Here is a 19,283-nt window from a genome sequence, read left to right as displayed (position 1 = left end):
AGCATTTGAAAACTTATGGAAGATTTTGAACTGTTTTAGAAGCATACGGATGTTTTAGACTGCCTTGAAATTTTTCAAGAGCTTCTAGACTGTTCTAAACGCTTTTGGAAGACTTTCGATTGCTGTAGCAGCATTTTGGAGTTTCTGTAGTATTTTGAAATAATTTTTGACTACTTTAGAAGCATTTGGAAGGTTTCTGGAGAGTTTAAGAAGCATTGAAGGTTTTGGACTGCTTTTAAAGCATTTGAAAACTTATGGAAGCTTTTAGACTACTTTAGAAGCATACGGAAGCTTTTAGACTGCCTTGAAATTTTTTGATAGCTTCTAGACTAGTTGTAGATCATTTGGAAGCCTTTAAAGTGTTTGGATGCTTCTAGACTGTTTTGGAAGGTTATCGATTGCTTGAAAAGCATTTTGGAGTTTCTGTGGTATTTTAAAACGTTTTTAGACTACTTTAGGAGCATTTGGAAGGTTTCTTGAGAGTTTAAGAAGCATTGAAAATTTTGAACTGCTTTTAAAGCATTTGAAAACTTATGGGAGATTTTAAACTGTTTTAGAAGCATACGGAAGTTTTAGACAGCCTTCAAATTTTTCAAAAGCTTCTAGACTGTTCTAAACGCTTTTGGAAGGCTATCGATTGCTGTAGCAGCATTTTGGAGTTTCTGTAGTATTTTGAAGTCATTTTTGACTACTTTAGAAGCATTTGGAAGGTTTCTGGAGAGTTTAAGAAGCATTGAAGGTTTTGGACTGCTTTTAAAGCATTTGAAAACTTATGGAAGCTTTTAGACTACTTTAGAAGCATACGGAAGCTTTTAGACTGCCTTGAAATTTTTTGATAGCTTCTAGACTAGTTGAAGATCATTTGGAAGCCTTTAAAGTGTTCTAAAAACTTTTGGATGCTTCTAGACTGTTTTGGAAGGTTATCGATTGCTTTGGAGTTTCTGTGGTGTTTTAAAACCTTTTTAGACTACTTTTTCCCTTACCCAACACACGTTTCTAACATGCTCAACATTTTTTTTTTCTGCAGTCACACTATCTATTACTCCTCAAGCTAAACCATCTTAAGTAATCCGCCAGATTTCCTTGTTTTGTCAAATGACAAAACAAGTTTTTTTAACGGCAACCTATTTCTTCCAAGTTTTCTGCACACTTCGTATATGCCCCTCTCTCTTTTATTCCGTTTTTCTCACTCATTTTGACATTATTTTATGTTTCAAGCAGTCCTAGTATTTGAAGTTTATAGTATTCTAGTTTTTCAAAAAAAGTTTCTTTTTTTCGTGTTAGTTCTTGTTGGTTTAGGTATTGAGAACTTGGATAATTGTAAACTTGTGATTTCGCTACACTAAAGATGGAACACCCTTATGGAACACATTTCAAATGACCGATTTGTGGGATTCGATAAACATTATTTAAATTGGGCTTACTAGAAATTTGAGATACCGCCAAGAGAAACTACACAAATCTCCAGGAAATGAGAGCGACCTCCCTCGACCATCTTTTGCCCTTTAACATGGAGAACAAGGAATCCTCTTCCTTTCAGAATAGTGGCACCATTAGTTATTTGATATTTGATTCAGCAGTTCATTTCATGCTTGCATCTTGTGAAATCCTTTCAGCATCCCGCAGTCTCATGTTTGTTAAGGGTTTTGTTTGGGCTGTCCATCTAGTTGGAGATTTGTCTCTTGAGCTTTTGCCTTCTCCTTCTATGATTAGTCGTTCCATTGTTCCTGATCTTCTAGTTATACATGTGCCCAAGGTACGTACAAGGTTCTCTTTTACATTTCCCATTGTCGGTACCAAGATAGTTATTAATACTGTTTACTACTTCATAGTGTGCAACTTCAGAAATATATGGAGGATTGTTGTCTCGTTTATTAAGTATAATTATTTTAATTTAGGATTCATTCTTTTCTGTTATGGTGGACGCCATGATCAGTGTGCTGATATACCGCCCTACTTCCCATCCAGAATCCAGAATCACTCTCATGATGTATTCGCTAAAAGCGTTAAATAAAGTAGCAAAGTTTAAATAAGTAAGCGTTAATGCAGATCAGGAACGGGTCATATTATGAGTCATTCTTCCATAACTCCATCCATCTCTTCTATCTTATGTGCCGACCTAAAAAACTCATTTTTTACTGCTCCTCTCCCATCCTCCTCATTCATTATATCCAGCTCTTCATTCATATCATCATTATCATTTCGTATGACTTTCGTGGAGTGTATACACAAAAAAATTAGGTAAAATTAAAATAACAAACTGACGTTTATAAAGAAGATGTATACGTGTGTGTATGTATGGTATGGTTTCTTAAGTGTGTGAGAGGAAGCCAAGTTCACAAAAATGAAGAAAATCGCATCAAAACAAAATGACGTTTTATTAAAATACCTGTTGTATATGTTTTGATAGAAACGTTAGTTTTGGTATTTGTCACATTTGACACATTAAATACATTTGCAGCAGGTGTTTCAGGGTTACGTCATCCTATTTTTGTTTGACTTTCCTCATATATGCTAAAATTGAAAATGGTAATTTGTTACACTTGTTACATTCGAAACATGTATTCTATTACAATGTTACGTTATTCCATTTTATTTCCTTTTAATTTTACCGTATAGGACTGCAGAATATTTTCCACTTATTTTTACACTTCCTTCATGCCGTATAAATTTGTAATACGTATTCTGTAACATCCTGTATATTGAATGACTAATAAGTGACAATACGTAACGTAAAATCAGCTTTTGTAATCTATTTACCTGCTTTTTGCAAATAAAGTGACCAATTACCACACAAATACCTTTTTCTAATGCAAATTTAAAACAATTCCTTTCTCACACACGTTCTCCCTCGAATTCAATGTTGGCATTAAACCAACACGAGGGTAGGCGTAGGTTTTAATTGCCGGGCCATAATCCACGACATTGTTTGGCCAGAAAAGGCACAAAACGTGTCCGCACGCTAATTATTGCATCATAAGTGCGGCAAATGCAAGAATATCCGAGCTTCATATGCCCCGCGTTTATTATTAAAGTGGATAACGGAATCGTGACTCAAAACCGCCGTGCAGATTAAACTTGAGGCATTACCTCCCTTGTTGTTAATAAAAGATGTATAGTTTAATTTTCTTGGGTGCTGATTAAAGATCTTTTCGTAATAATAAGACACGAGAGTCAAGCTTAACACAGTATTGCACTAAACTCGCCAATATTTCAACTATTTAGTTTCAGGAAAATTTCGACTTACAATCAAAATATGTTTTATAACTATGGTCACTCTTAAAATTAGCAAGGGCGCTTTTAGCACAAATACCTATACTTTTTTGAAAGTAACAATAAAAATAAAATTAGCATAATTTCATTGCAACAAAAGATTGTCGAACCTTTATAATGAAAGCATTACCGTATTTTGAAGAGCTGATGACTTCAAAGTGGTTTCAGGATAATCTTTTAAAGTGGTTAGTTCAGGTCGAAAGTTTTCTCCTTGCCTAGATTAAAAGTTGATCCTTTTACAAAGTTCTCAAAATCACTTATTATAGTAGGAAAGGACGGGGGCTTAATTAAAAAAAATCGATTTTTATACAAGCAATAAGTTTATTAGTGCATTATGGAAATTGGAAATTTGGGATAAAAAAATTTCCATCATGTTGGTGTAGTCAAGCGTAGATTTTATCCGTTCATATTAGATTTTGGAGTATACAGAAAATTATGATACAAAGAAATAAATAATTTGTTGAACAGAGCGATATTTTGCACACTCCAGATAAAGTAGAAGAGTTGCTATAGTACGGTTATGTTATGTAGAATGTCGGTTTATTTTCTGTCCCGTTACCACTATCATAAATCTGTTTCAATACAAAATGCATTGAAAAATATAGATAGTTAGCTGTCAGCCAGTTGGCAGAAATGACAAAATTTGAGTCGAGCAGTATTATCAACAAAACATTTATTTGCTTAATTAATTATTTTCAAATTTGAAGAATGAGAAGCAATACTTTAAAACGTAAGACTTAAAAATAAAACGTATAAAAATTAACTTAAAGTCGAAAGTAAATAGGAAGACGTATCCATGTAATAGAAATGTTTTGAATGTGACGTTTGTGCCGTTATATTTTAGTTACATACATATGAATATGTATAAAAGAACAATACTGTTAAATTCGCTATTATCATAAATTTCTTTTTCAATTTCAATTTAGCATTTATTTTCAAGTGTTTTTTTTTCGAATTATTGGAAACGCTCGTAGAAAAAATTAGGTTCATATCACATCCGGAATGTGCTTTTCCATCACTCGACTGACGCTCTTCACTTTCAACTTCAGTCAGCGTGCAGAGTGTAAAGTAGCGTGCAAAGTATCACTTTCCGCACTTGTTAGGAAAATAACTATTTATTTCATACTATACAACTTGACACTTTTCTATTGCTGAACTTTTTATATTAAATTAGTTTGATTGCATTTTTATCAAAATGTTCAAAAACAATGACTGTGTTCAACCAAACATTTCATCGCTAACGCACCCCACTTTTTCAACCGGAAAATTATACGCTTCCAAATAAAATTCGCAAACATGAAAAATCCATGAGATTTTTAATTTATTATTTCTGACAAATTGAGTTATAGTTGCATTGCGATATTTTAATTAAAAAGTTCAATTTCCTTGAAAATATATAGATTTCTGCGTATCCAACAGTCAGGAGCCTGATTGAAACTTCCGAGGCAAGAAATAATTTTTCAAAGTTTATTTCTTTGCGCAAGCCGAGCTCTTATATGAAGACCTTTATCATAGAGAACGCGATATTTATTAGTGGGATTGAGAAGCTCGGAAAAAGGAAATTCAGCCAGCCGGGCATTTTTCCTTTATGAACTGCTATCGGATGAAGTTTTTGTTTTGTCCTGAGGCAAAATAAGAATTTAGTATTATTTTCTAAATAAGACGAGTCGTTAAATAAGTATAGATTTAGTAAGTCCAAAAAGTATGAAATCCATCAGTTTTTGTGTAGCAATGTATAATAATAATAATAATCTTTATTTGCCAACAAAATGATATACAAATCACAAAACCAATAATCTTAAGATCTAAACTTAACTTTATTTAAGGACAAACATAATTATTATGACAAACTACGAGTATACATACATACGTATATCTACAAGGTGGTCCAGTTTTAAGTGTCAATAATTCACCATTTGATAGCCAATCAAAAAATAAGTTGACTTGCATTGTGTCATTTTTCTGAAAAACGTTTCCTAAGGAAGATACAGTCCTCCAAATTTCCATTTAAAAAATCGTTTTATAGTTTAAAACTGAACATCCAAGACTTGTGAAAGTCCAAATTTGTACTGAATAGTCTAAAAACTTTTTTACTACTAAGAATGGTCTTATGATTCGCTTTCTCAGACTGCCATCCTGGTTGAGTGTCTGAAACTGGCATTCAAGAACTAAAAAAAGTCCGGAAATCAAGACAAAGATTGTATTTTGCATGAAACTCATTTTTTACTACTAAAAATAGTATAAAAGTTGACTTTTAATGCTAGAACGGACCTTACTAGGACTAAAAAGAGTCCAAAAGCATATTTTCAAGACTTTAATTGGTGTACAACTGAATTTTCTGGACTGGACAACAAGTCTAGAAGTAAATTAAATTTTCGGACTATTTTATTTCTAAAAATTAGTTCTCAAGACTATTATTGTAGCATTTGGTACCAACATTTCTTACTTTTATTACTGAAGAAACTTGACTTTTGGAAATAGTCTTAAACTCGATTTTTCAGTCTTAAAAAGCACTAGAAACTGTCTGAATGTCTTAGAGGTGCTACAATTTATTGCACCTATGAGTGTAGAAGTCAATTTAATAGTGAAGAAGCTTGAAATAACATTTTCAAGACTATGGTCAGTGGACAAACTGGCTTTTAGGCGTGAAGTCAAAAACTTTGTAAAGATAGTCTTGAAACTCGATTTGAGGCACTGAAAACAGCCTTAAAACACTAAAAACAGTCTAGTTTATTAAGAAATACCCGAATTTTTAGCACTGAGGTGTCTAGAAGTCGATTTAATAGTGACAAAGCTTGGAATGCTATTTTAAGTCTATGAAGAATGTAAAAATTGTTTTTTAAGTTTGCTATGTCAATAACTTGGTCTTGAAATTCGATTTTCCAAGCTGAAAGCAGTTTTGAAGCACTCAAAATAGTCCAGAATTCAAAGAAAATTAAAAGCAAAGTGAAAAGCACGAAAAGTTAGTTTTCAAGACAATTTTCATGAATCTAATGTCAATGTCCTGCATCTAACACCATTTTCAAGACTAAAATATTGAAATTTGTCTTCAAATTATGAAAACTTACTTCAAATGCAAATTTTAAGCTTCTGATGTCACTTTTCATTAGTTCAGTCACATTTTGGGGTTCAAGTCAATTTTTAAGGTTTAAATGTATGAATTTGTAGTAACAAATTCTTGAAAAAGTAGTTTTTATGTCTAAAAGTCAATTTTTAGTATTAAAGTCTCTCGATTTGCATGAAAACTGGTTACAAACACAATTTTTAAGCTTCTGAAATTTTTATCTTTTCTAATTCAATTTTCAAAACTAAAGTCTTTTATTTGTCTGGAAACTATGAAAACTGGCTACAATAATATTTTTTAAACTTCCTAAGTGAATTTTCCGTTTCCAAGACAATTTTTAAGTTTATGTTTACGGCTTTACACACTTGTTAGAGCTCGAATCAGATGAGAAAAGGCCACCGCATCATCAATGACGCAGTTTTTAAAACTATTTCTTTCTCCTTCTACAGTTGCCGTCGCATTAGATATAATCAGAGGCGTCCTATTAAAATATTCCCGAAAATATATTGTTAAGCGGTCAAAAAGCCACTTGGCAACGTAGTACGGTTTTTACTTGGACACAATTAAAACAGATGCGGCAGCGGCCAGGGACATTTGGACCTTTTTATATGCTTTTACTAGCCGGCACTCTAAACGGTGTTGCCAAGTTTAAAAAAATGTAGTGGCGGACAGGGAGACTTAGGGGGTTAGGTTAGGTTCCGTTTTAGTCTGGTGTTTTGGTTGTATTGTTGATGGTCGCAGTTGAAGTTCACATAGTGTTATGAATAAAAAACGTTATTTTGTCAAAATGTCTTTCGAAAAAGGTTGGAAAGAAAGGTGTTATCATATACAGCCAAGGCCGTGAAATCGTCAGTAACGTCTTACAATTTATGAAGAAAGAAGCAGAAGGAGTTTCCATTCCTTTGAAAAACTTGTTGTCTTTTATTTTCTTTATTAAAAACGACGAAAATGTTTCATTTTACTGATAAAATAATAGCACGCCACTGACTGGCTGCAACAACTTGGAAAGTAACGAGAGCAGCAATATTTAAAGCGAGACGTACAGAGATCGTGACATCATCGTTTGATGACGCCTGTGGCCTTTTCTTAGCTGATTCGAGCTCTACTCAATTTTTTAAACTATGCAACGTAACATACTCTTAAACTTCTTTATTTACCGTTATTAAGTAACTCTCATTACTGGTACTCCCTGTATACACAAATTCCTATTGTGAAAAACTTTTCGCATATTATGGTAATGTGGCACCTATTACTGTACAGATTCAAAGATCATTATCATGTTGTCATTAAACGATTCCGTGAACTTGAAAATTGCACCAATAGAGCAAGGTTACGTTGTGAAAGTGTTCCCACGTCGTTTTTAAAGTATGAATTACGACCATTATTAGTAGAACGATTGTGCAAATAGTGGTCTTGAACTAGAAATCTATATTTTTAAGGCGACAATTTGGGAATGCAAATTAAATTAATTAACATTTGTTCACGATTTTCAAGTGTATTACTTTTACTAGGAATACAGCGTGTGGTAATTTTGAAGATAGTGATTCATGAGCCTGTTTTAAGAAAAACCTTTACATCAATGTAAAGAACAAGTACAGACAGGGTAGTAAATTATAGTCAAGGGGACAAAATTCGATGTTAACCATTTGGCCTGTGTTGAAGATTCCATTAAATATCATCTGAAGAACTGTGATGCTTTTGTCGTCCAATAATACGTCTAATAAACATAAATTTTTAAACATTTAAAATAATGAAATCATATACATTTTCAAGTCACAACCGTCAAAATTCAACTAAAAAACCTATAAAATTTACTTAAAATGAATTAGAACTGTATTGCTTTTGAGAATGTCTTTTTGCTTCTATAGCTTCATAGACTGGTATTTGAAAGTTTGCAGCATTTCGACATATGAAACTAGCACCAAAAAAACAAAATGCAGACCTGGCAACACTACTTCAGACAAATATCATAATTATCATCAATTTTATTTGTCTTTTTGATTACAATTTTGCGTTTATTTTCATTTTTCTATTGCCTCATCTATAATTAAATTTTAGGTGGTTTGTTATGTGTGTCTTAGTGTTCATAATCGATCAAACAAATTTTTATTTGATGGTCCAAAGTTTAAAACAATTATTCTTTCGAATCGTTCGATTATGAATAAGTATGCATAAAACACGGCACCTTGCACCCTGATTTATTTATAATCGATCTATCGAATGATCAATATAGGTACTATTCAAAGCGATTATTTCGATTCAATCGATTAGGAAAATGTATCGATTATGCCCAACACTAGTAAATTATCCAGAATAACTTTTTTTTGTACCTAGTTGATTGAACTGCTACAAAAAAGTTGTTGAAAAGTTGATGACTGCTGATTGATAACTTATGCATAATGCATTATGTTATGCACTTTAAGTTTATGTAGATTATGTAGTTTTTCTGTGAAATCCTGAATTAAATTACTTAAACAACTCAAATATTATGTTTATTGGACGGAACTGGACTACACATTAAAAAATTAATTCCCGTCCAAACGCAGGCACGTTTTTTGTATAAAAAGTAATATAAAACCCGTTTTACCTCACCCGATACTCTAATAGCATGACTGATATAAAAATAGTTTTTTTACAGTGAATTAATAAATATTTTCTCTGAAGTAAAATCAATTATTAAATTCGTATTAATGATAATTGAAAATTAATTCAGAAATAGGTAAATAATTGTAATTAAGGAAAAATTATTATATTATATTTATTTTTTTCCATAATCACCCTATCAGACTTTCATCGATTCGCCTTGAAGTAAATCATTTTTTATTAATGGACAAAACCAAATCATTAGGGCAAATGATATAAGAAGTAAGTAAACAGAAATGAATGAGTATGTACAGGATTGTTGTTCGCAAACCTGTACTTGATTTTTGTGAAAGGAACGATGAAGTAGTCCACAACTGCTCTACATTTCTGAGCTACAGGATGATTTTGAATATACGAATTTATAGTCCCCCTCGTATTTTCTTTATTTTTAGTGAAACAGAAGAACTACAAATGGTTTCCCATAGAAAATTTAACGTAGAGTCCAAATATCTAATCCGTTTTTTTCTCATCACAATGTTATTTAAACCAGTGTTGCTATATCGTTAGAAGTCCATTTCATTTGATTTAAAAAAATCTATTTTGATTTATTTATGATTGAGTAAAATACTGCATCAAAAAAGTGAAAAAAAAAATAGTCAACGTTGACGCCCTCTGTCGGCCAAACCGCCAAATCAATTAACCAATGTTGTCATATTTTTAGAAAGCCTATTTTATTGGCAATCTCTCGACATATTAAAGTCCTTACCATTTCAGTCACATAAGGAAGTTATTTAGGTTCAAACAAAACTGCATGAAACTTGTTAGTGATCAAAGTCCAATATCTCAAGGTTTCCTTGTTCATAGCAGCCCCTCAAGATTTAGTTCCCTTAGGAATTTCAGGATCTTGAGTAGGTCTATTCGAGGTATTTCTTCCACAGCCAGCTGGTGTAATCCCAGTGTGTTTAATCTTCTGTGGCGTACAGCATAACACTCCAGCAAGATGTGGTGGGGTGTTACTGGTTCTTCTCCGCAAAACCTTCAGGTACTGTCCTATTCTAGGCCTAGCTTCCTTAGGTGTTCTCTGAGTCGACAATGACCCGTTAGAAACCCCGTTAATGCCTTAAGACTAATTTTGCTGAAGTTAATCAGTGTCTTCGGTTAAACTTGCCGAGGAGATCTTTGGTCCTGGAAGTCTTTGCCAGTGCGTTGCTCTCAGTTCTTCTTCAGCTTTATTAAGTACTTCTTGGACATATGTGAACCCAGAGGAGGGTTACCTTGTTGTTCCTTCCTAGATCATTGAGCTTTCCTAGGCATTTCAGGACCATCATCGAGTTGATGTTAGATGAGCTCAACGCTTTGATGGCTATCGGAAAGGATCGCAATTTCCTTGTTCCGGTATTTCCTGTCGAGGTTGAACTGAATACACCTTTCTATGGCGTGAATTTCCGCTTGAAAAATGCTAGGGAACTGGCCCATGGGTTCGGAGTATTTGGTGCGAGGCCTGTAGACTCCTGCTCCAGTCCCTTCGGAAGTTTTAGATTCGTCCGTATACTACATTATGGTATTTTTTCCCAATGTTTGAATGAATTCTCTGCTCCTCTAAGTTCCTAAAGCCTCTAAGTTCAACCAAGCGTTCCTCGGTTATTTGGAAAAATATGAAAAAAGTGTAAAAGGAGAAAGTTGTAGGGAATTTCACCTTTTACCAGATTGCATAAGAGCACTTTTGCCCTAAAGGACCTTTTCAGTGAGATATTTCCGAAAAACTGTGTTAACCCACAAAAAGTGCTTACAAAGACTCTAACCAAGTATAACTAGACGTTACACGGTTATTTGGAAAAATATCAAAAAAGTGTACGACGAGAAAGTTGTATGAAATTTCATCGTCAACAAGATTACATTAGGGCAATTTGGCCCTAAAGGGCCTCTTCAGGGAGATAATCTCTAAAAACTGTGTCAAAGCACTGAAAACTGTTTTAAAAGACCCTAAACAAGTTCAATAAAGCGAGCTCGGTTGTTTAAAAAAATATCAAAAAATTGTAAAAAGGAATTTTCTACGTTGTGTTGTGTGTAGTGTTTTACATATTTTTGAAAAGGTAATTTTTAGCTTATTCTTGTTTGGTTCGTATCTTAAAAACGGTGTGCTCGATAAAAAAAAAAACGGATTAAATATTTGGATTCTCCGTTTTCTATGGAAAACCAGTTGTAGTTCTTCTTCGTCGCTAATAATAAAGAAAATACCAGGAAGGTTCCAAATTATCATATTTTTAAAATCACCCTGTAGCTCAGAAACGGGGGCAGCTGTGGAAGGTACTGCTCCATCGTTCCTTTCACAAAAATCGCGAAAACCACATGGCTTTTGGAGATACCCCGTAAAACCAGCAAATTTCAGACACTTTGTACAGGGTGGCCTAATTTGCTTGGTTAAATATGGAAATTGTCAGAACCATTAAGAAATTAAAAAATTAGTCCGAAACCTGTTCCTAGGCCATATATTTTTTTTAACGTTAATACTAAATTTATTGTTAATCCTAAGGTTACAGTTAAAGTTAAAATTTATTTTATAAACTGAATAATCAACGTCTTAAAAATATTAGTTTGCATGTAATTCAGGTACACCCTGTATAGATACTTCTACATGAATCATAAAAATGTAAAAGCGAATATACGTTCACTGCCTATATTGTGGTATAAAGCTGTTTTTGTTTGCTTGATACCGTTGATTAAAAAGTATTCCGGATCTCAATGTCGATCTGCCTTTGCCTCAGGGCGCAATAGGCGGCTTGGCGTCCTTGTCACATGTTCTGCATTTTACTCTTTCAATTTATATTTAAACAGCTTCTGCGTTGGTCTTTGCCCAACATACTTCCAGTGGGTGATATTCGATTCCTATCGGTTACCTAGGTGAATGTCTTTGTGTTTTCTTAAGAATTCGCAACTAATATGTCCTTAAAATAATTTCATGTCTGTGGTATTTCACTTTATTGCACCAAATGTGGGTTTCTTAATAATAAGAACAAATTGAAGAAATTGAAGTGAAATTGAACAAAAGAAGGTGAAAATCAGTTACTAAACTGGTGAAGACAACTTGCAAGGTCTTACAGCCAAAACTAGAACTTTCAGGCTTTAATAATTTCGTGTTTTGAAAGTTTTTAAAGCCTGAAAGTTCTAGTTTTGGCTGTAAGACCTCGCAGTTGTTGAAATCAACCAATTTTAGTACTGAAGACAGTCTGAAAGTCCTAAAATTTGTCTTTCTATATGATTTCTTCTAGAATTCATAAAACTGGACTTTTCAGTACTGAATTTTAATTGAAATTTCGTGTTTTCAAAGTTTTCAGAGCCTGAAAGTTCTAGTTTTGGCTGTAAGACCTCGCAGTTGTTGAAATCAACCAATTTTAGGACTAAAGACAGTGTGAAAGTCCTGAAATTTGTCTTTTAATATTATTTCTTCTAGAATTTGTTAAACTGGACTTTTCAGCATTAAATTTCAATTGAAATTTCGTGTTTTCAGAGCCTGAATGTTCTAGTTTTGGCTGTAAGACCTCGCAGTTGTTGAAATCAACCAATTTTAGGACTAAAGACAGTGTGAAAGTCCTGAAATTTGTCTTTTAATATTATTTCTTCTAGAATTTGTTAAACTGGACTTTTCAGCATTAAATTTCAATTGAAATTTCGTGTTTTCAGAGCCTGAAAGTTCTAGTTTTGGCTGTAAGACCTCGCAGTTGTTGAAATCAACCAATTTTAGGACTAAAGACAGTCTGAAAGTCCTGAAATTTGTCTTTTAATATTATTTCTTCTAGAATTTGTTAAACTGGACTTTTCAGCATTAAATTTCAATTGAAATTTCGTGTTTTCAGAGCCTGAAAGTTCTAGTTTTGGCTGTAAGACCTCGCAGTTGTTGAAATCAACCAATTTTAGGACTAAATACAGTCTGAAAGTCCTAAAATTTATATTATAAGATTATTTCTTCTAGAATTTGTTAAACTGAACTTTTCAGCATTAAATTTCAATTGAAATTTCGTGTTTTCAAAGTTTTCAGAGCCTGAAAGTTCTAGTTTTGGCTATAAGACCTCGCAGTTGTTGAAATCAACCAATTTTAGGACTAAAGGCAGTCTGAAAGTCCTAAAATTTATATTATAATATTTCTTCTAGAATTTGTTAAATTTAACTTTTCAGCATTAAATTTCAATTGAAATTTCGTGTTTTCAAAGTTTTCAGAGCCTGAAAGTTCTAGTTTTGGCTGTAAGACCTCGCAGTTGTTGAAATCAACCAATTTTAGGACTAAAGACAGTCTGAAAGTCCTGAAATTTGTCTTTTAATATTATTTCTTCTATAAATCATAAAACTGGACTTTTCAGTATTAAATTTCAAATGAAATTTCGTGTTTTCAAAATTTTTAAATACTGAAAGTTCTAGTTTTGGCTGTAAAACCTGGCAGTTGATGAAATCAACCAATTTTAGGACTAAAGGCAGTCTGAAATTTGTATTTTAATATTATTTCTTCTAGAATTTGTTAAACTGAACTTTTCAACATTGAATTTCAATTGAAATTTCGAGTTTTCAAAGTTTTCAGGATCTGAAAGTTATAGATTTGACTGGTAAGCAATTTTAGATCATTTTCACAGACATTTCTCGAATAATTTTGCAATTTCACTTGATTTTAATTATACGTTGTTGTGATAGGTTAGATTGACTTGATATATATTGAATTGGTATTCAGATGTTGTGAAAGTGATTCGAAACCAGATGAAGTAAAGATCTTAAAATATGTCCTATTTCTTTAAAGACAGGGACACGTTATATGCTAGGGAACTCATTCAGTAAAGAACCCTGTTTGTCCTATTTTTTTAAGTTCACGGTCATTGCGTCATATTTCAAAACCGAGTGTCCCAGAAACAATGGTAGAAAATAGAGCATCAACGAATAATACGACTTAAGTAAATTAGATTGTCTTATGTAAACTATCTTTTCTCTTTATAATTTCTAATCCAAGATTCATTGTGAAATTCTGTCTTTTAAAAATCATTTGGTATCTAGAAAACATTATTAAGTCATCAACATGAATAAGAACAAATGTACTAGCATTAACATTGTACAAACAAGCATCTTTACTTGATCGCTGAAAACCCAAACTCACCAAGACTAAATAAATTGTTCCAGCATTTTGGAGATTGTCGAAGACCATACAAAGCTTTATTAACTTTGCAAACATAACTACCATTATTATTTCTTGTAACACCCTCAGGTAGCTCCATAAAAACTGGTTCTTTTAACACCCCATAAAGGAAAGCTGACTTTACATCAAGCCTGTAAATCAAACTCAACAAACAATGATAACATACGCAAACAAGCCATTTGTGCTACTGGAGAACATATTTCTTCCGTTATTGTGCTTTGTTTGTAGCCTCTTGCTACCAGTCTTGCTTTTTTCTTCATTTTTCCATCTACTAATTTTTCACTGAAAACCTATTTTGAATCAATAATGTTTTCAGGTCTTTCTACTAAATCCCAAGTTTTATTCTCTGCAATATTTGAAAGTTCTTCTTGAACAGCCTGCTGCCACCCAATATTCATTTAAACAGCTTTACTATAAATTGTTGGTATATCTGACACAAAATTTCCTGCAGATAATGCAACAAATAAATTAGCATGATCCTGTTCATCTAGTTCAAAATCTTTCAAATATTCTGGTATACGTCTCATTCGTTCGTCTCATCGTTAACATTTTCTACTGTCTCTTTTTTTGCTTTTACAATTCCCTTATTTTCTTCTTCTGAGTGTTCTCAGAATCACTTTTCTTGTCAATTTCCTTAAATATTACATTTCTTGCATGAACTACCCTTTTTGCTATAGGGTCCTACAATCTGTACCCATTGATTTTCTCAATTCTTTTGGCACTAAATTATAAGCTGTACACCCAAATAATTTAATTTTACTGAGATCTGGTTTCACTCCATTCCATATTTCTGCTGGTAAAATTCCCTATTTTAAAGCACGCGTCTCTAATCGGTTAATTAAATATATTGATACACATACAGCATCTCCCCAAAAATATTTTGGTAATCCTGAATTACAAATTAAACACCTGGCCTTCTCCCATTATAGTCCTGTTAAACCTCTCCGCAACTCCATTTTGTGAAGGATTATAGGCTACAGTGTACTGAATTTTAATTCCTTTATTTTTACAAAAATGTTTAAACGTCTGAGCAGAAGTCTCCATCATTATCACATCTTAGCTTACTAATTTTAACATTAAATTTAACCTCAACCATTCGCACATAATTGCAAAACTTTTCAAAAGCTTAACTTTTCTTTTCCGGCAAATAACACATACAAAAATGATCAACAAAAGTGATATATTACTTATTACCCATCTGCCTATGCTTTAACATGGCATCTTCAACAGTAATCAAGTTTCCTGAATCTAAGTTTCCAGAAACCAAAAGAAAATCAACCACACATAAATATCCAACTGAAAACCCCTCCAATACTATCACATTATTCTTTTGATTGATTTTCCTTTAAAAATTATTACTTTAAACCCACTTTCTTCCAATTTTTTGACAGATAATAAATTATACTGTAGTCATCACAAACCCACACATTTTTCACTCAGTACCAGTTTTTAATTTTAAATGTAAGTTACCTTCCTGCTTCGCTTGTATTGAATTTTCTTTGCAACATTTATACTGCGATCTATATCTAACCTATTCTCCAAATATTTCCCTAAATAACTTTTTAGAAGATGATTAGGTATTACTACATTATTACTAACCTTATTTTCTTTCTGATTTAGTACATCTTCAGCACACATAAAACTTATTTCATCGTCAGGTAAAAACTTTCTCTTCTATAGTTACTTTGTCCATGTGTACTCCTATGTTTCCATTTGTAACAATCAGTCTTCTTATGTCCCACTTTATCACAAAAATGACATCGGAAAGGAAAATTTTTCAAGGAGTTTCAAACTGTCTTGAAACTCCTTGATTCCAATGACCTGGTCTTCCACGACTATTTCCTCCAAAAGACTTCCTCACTGATCTTATTTGAAATGCCGACTGTGGATTGCCTTGCTTTGATTTACACTGCCTTGACTCCTCCAGGACTAATTTACATTTTACAAAGCCTATGGTAACTTCTTGTTCATTTTGACGAAACATGATGTCAATTGTTGTAGTTACAGCCTGATATAATTCTGGCAGGGCAGATGAAATGAACCTCACTGATCTCAATTCTTCCTCCTGACCCTTTCAGCTCACTTATTGTTTTATCAAGTTCGAATAAATATAATAACGAATAAAAGGTACATAATAACCAATGTTTCAGCATTAAATAGATTCAATACAGGCAGTGACCATAGACTGGTAATGGCAAAAATCTAAATTAAGCTTGGAACGGAAAGAAAAAACTAATCGACACCCAAAATGTTAACACCTATCAAAGGAACATTAAAAGCAAACTTTATTCTAATGCCCAGATGACGGAAATGAATCTGGATGAATTTAAACAAAAAATAAGAAACAGCATGCAGACAGCGACAAAACAGATCTGTTCGGGGAAAAAACCAAAATGCAGTAAGATTAAAAAAAAACAAGATACCTCATGAATATAAGAAGAAACACACATAGAAGTGACCCTAACTATAGAGAACTTAACATAAAAGTTAAAAGGAGTATATAGAGGAGAGACATAAGGGATCACAACAACAGCATTATAGAGTCCGCAACAGAGAACTATGAAATTATATATATTACGTGTATTATTTGAGTGATTAATTTGTATAATGCAATAAAAATATTTGAACTTAATGTTGTAATGACTATGTGTCCATTTGACTGTCAAATCTACTTAAACTTATTTTTTTCAGCCTTGCCCACTGAATTCGCTACCATTTCGCGAAGAACAATGCGCCAGCTACAACTCCATCCCATATCAAGGCTCCTTTTACGAATGGTTCCCATTTTATGACGAGCTTGAACCTTGTTCGCTGATTTGCAAAGGAAATCCCAAAAGAACCGACGAGAAACCTCTTATAATTGTCGTCAAATTTAAGGACAAAGTTCAGGATGGTACCCGGTGCCGACCTGGCAGTTTGGATATGTGCATAAATGGAAAATGTCAGGTACGTTTTTGTTTAAATAAAACTAAACCAGTTTTAGTAAAAACATATTTAAATTAATTCAAAAGTTTTGAAAAATATGAGGTTTTACAAGCAGGTTAGTATGATAGTTTGAGCGAATCTACTTATCTTATACTATTATTCATATTCAGTCTCTATTTTTATTTTCATCATCACATTCCAATTCACCAACCACTACATCTCTATTTCTGTCATTTTTGTTACCTTTTGGCAGAAATGATGACTTTAAAGTTTATAAAATAGTGAAAATTGAAAAACAGTGAACTGTTATTTACCTCAGTTTGAAAAGAGGTAAAGTGATTTTTTTGAGGATGTTTTTATGACAGATTTTTTAAACTCCAAATATCCCACACAACTCAACTCAACTTCTCTGCACCTTATTTTTTTATGGAGTGATTAACGTAAATTTAATTAATCACACAATTAACAAAAAGACCGGTTATTTACCGGTTATATAAAGTAAAATTGGAAAAGTAAAATTCAATAGACAGAAAGATTTACCAATAAATTAAAATTTGACCAGCCTAAATGTGTGTCATTAATTTCATTAAAGTTATTTTCGGTCAATATTGTTAAAATGAAATCCTGAAAAATATAAACTGAATAAATGTTTTGATTTGTTTGTTACAATATTTTTACTTTGTTGAATATTGAGTATATTTACCTCGGGCGAGGATCATGGAGCATGAGATAACCCTGCTAATCCACACTTTTGTAGGTTTCAAGGGAGTCGAAAACAAACAAAGAATCAGGTGGTACATGTCTATATGTGTCCAGTGTTCTCCATTATTTTCTCCCAACAATTTTCCCATCGCTCCTTTTCCTGTGATCTATCTGTTATTAGTTTGTCATCTTCAGATATTATTGCATCGGTTAGGTACTTATTTACGCAAACTTACTAAGTAGAAAAGACTCTTACTCGGACTCGGAACTCTTTATCATCCATCATTTATCATACTTGTCAATCCTTCCTTCCTTCCTGAATCCCCTATCTAACTAGAAGAATATGGCTTCTGCTCCCTTTATGGGGCAATTTGCCAGTGGTTTTCTTTCTGCCTAGGATTTGTCTCACTCTAGGCCATCCCCAGGCAGGCCTCTTGGTGGTTCGGTATACAAATCAATTGGTTGTATTGTGTAGTTTTTGAGCTTTGCTTGGGGGATGATACACCCCCATTCTGCAGGTCTCTATAAAGGTCAATGTGCTCCAACATAGTTGATAGAGCATTGGAAAAATAAGTGATTCAAGTCCTCAATTGCTCCGCATTCACAAAATGGGGAATCTGCCACCCCAATTCTAAATTGTCATCATCAATTCTTGCCTTGTGTAAGGCAAGATATGTCTTATGTCTAGGTCTAGTTGCAAAGGAACATTGAGGTTTCTCCCTAATTTTGCAAATTGATCCACTTTTTAATTCCCGTTTATTTTGGAATGGCTTGGTATCCAAGCGAAAGAAATCTGAAATCCTGCTATCTTGGTTCAATTAAAAGTCATTTTTAGGGTTTATGATATTGTCATCCACTTTTTGTATGGCACTCTTGGAGTCGGTAAGAATTAAGGCCTTCTTGATATTCTTATACGAGATATGTTTCTGGACCAAAAAAAAAGAATATCCCAACAACCAACATCTAACTGACAAACAGACAGACACAAGGTTAAGTTTTACTTCTAAACTTAACTAGAGATGTGCAAACTTAAAGGGAAATGATTGCTAATTTGAACATATTCAGCAGGAACTTATCCCCTTTAGCCCTGAAAAGTAAATAATACACTTCTTCTTCTTCTTCTTCTTCTTTCTTTCTAACATGGTGAACCATATTAATAGGCTACTGCCTGTTCATTGCCAGCATGTCCTCCCCGGAGGATGATGTCCAGCATTCTCGCCATCGTTTTGGTGGTCTTCCCTGTGATCTTTTTCCTACTGGGTTGTTCATTTTTGCGGCTTTGACGAGTCTGCTGTCCTCCATTCTTTTTATATGTTTGTTCCAAAATCTTCGTCTCTGTCTCACCCACCTTCCTATGTCCTGTATTTCGCATTGTTGCCTAATATCTTCATTCCGAATGTGTGTGTAGCGTTTTGCCTTGTATGGTTCTTAATGTTTTCATTTCGACTGTTCTCATCAGTTGTAGACTTCTGTTTGTGTCTGATCTTGTCTCTGCCGCGTATGTTATGATAGGTCTTACGGCCGTTTTATATATTCTGGTTTTGCTTTCGGTGTTAAGGTATT

The 19,283-nt window shown here is 33.2% G+C and overlaps 1 protein-coding gene across 5 annotated transcripts in view; it reads left to right on the top strand.

Moving 5' to 3' along the window:
* The window catches only part of nolo (ADAMTS-like no long nerve cord), a 219,832-nt gene that overhangs the window by 135,053 nt on the left and 65,496 nt on the right, over positions 1-19,283 (top strand). For all 5 annotated transcript variants that reach the window (XR_014177111.1, XR_014177110.1, XM_081973358.1 and 2 more), the window contains exon 6: positions 16,785-17,039. Coding sequence is in view for 3 of the 5 variants with exons in the window: in XM_081973358.1 (XP_081829484.1) it covers positions 16,785-17,039 (255 nt within the window). In the remaining 2 variants the exon portion in view is untranslated. The remainder of the gene's footprint in view (positions 1-16,784; positions 17,040-19,283) is intronic.

The sequence above is a fragment of the Ips typographus genome, linkage group LG2, assembly GCF_016097725.1.
Source record: "Ips typographus isolate SLU linkage group LG2, UJ_Ityp_2.0, whole genome shotgun sequence".
NCBI lineage: Eukaryota > Metazoa > Arthropoda > Insecta > Coleoptera > Curculionidae > Ips > Ips typographus.
The sequence above is the reverse complement of the archived record's forward strand: the minus strand, read 5'-3'. Positions and strand labels throughout refer to the sequence as shown.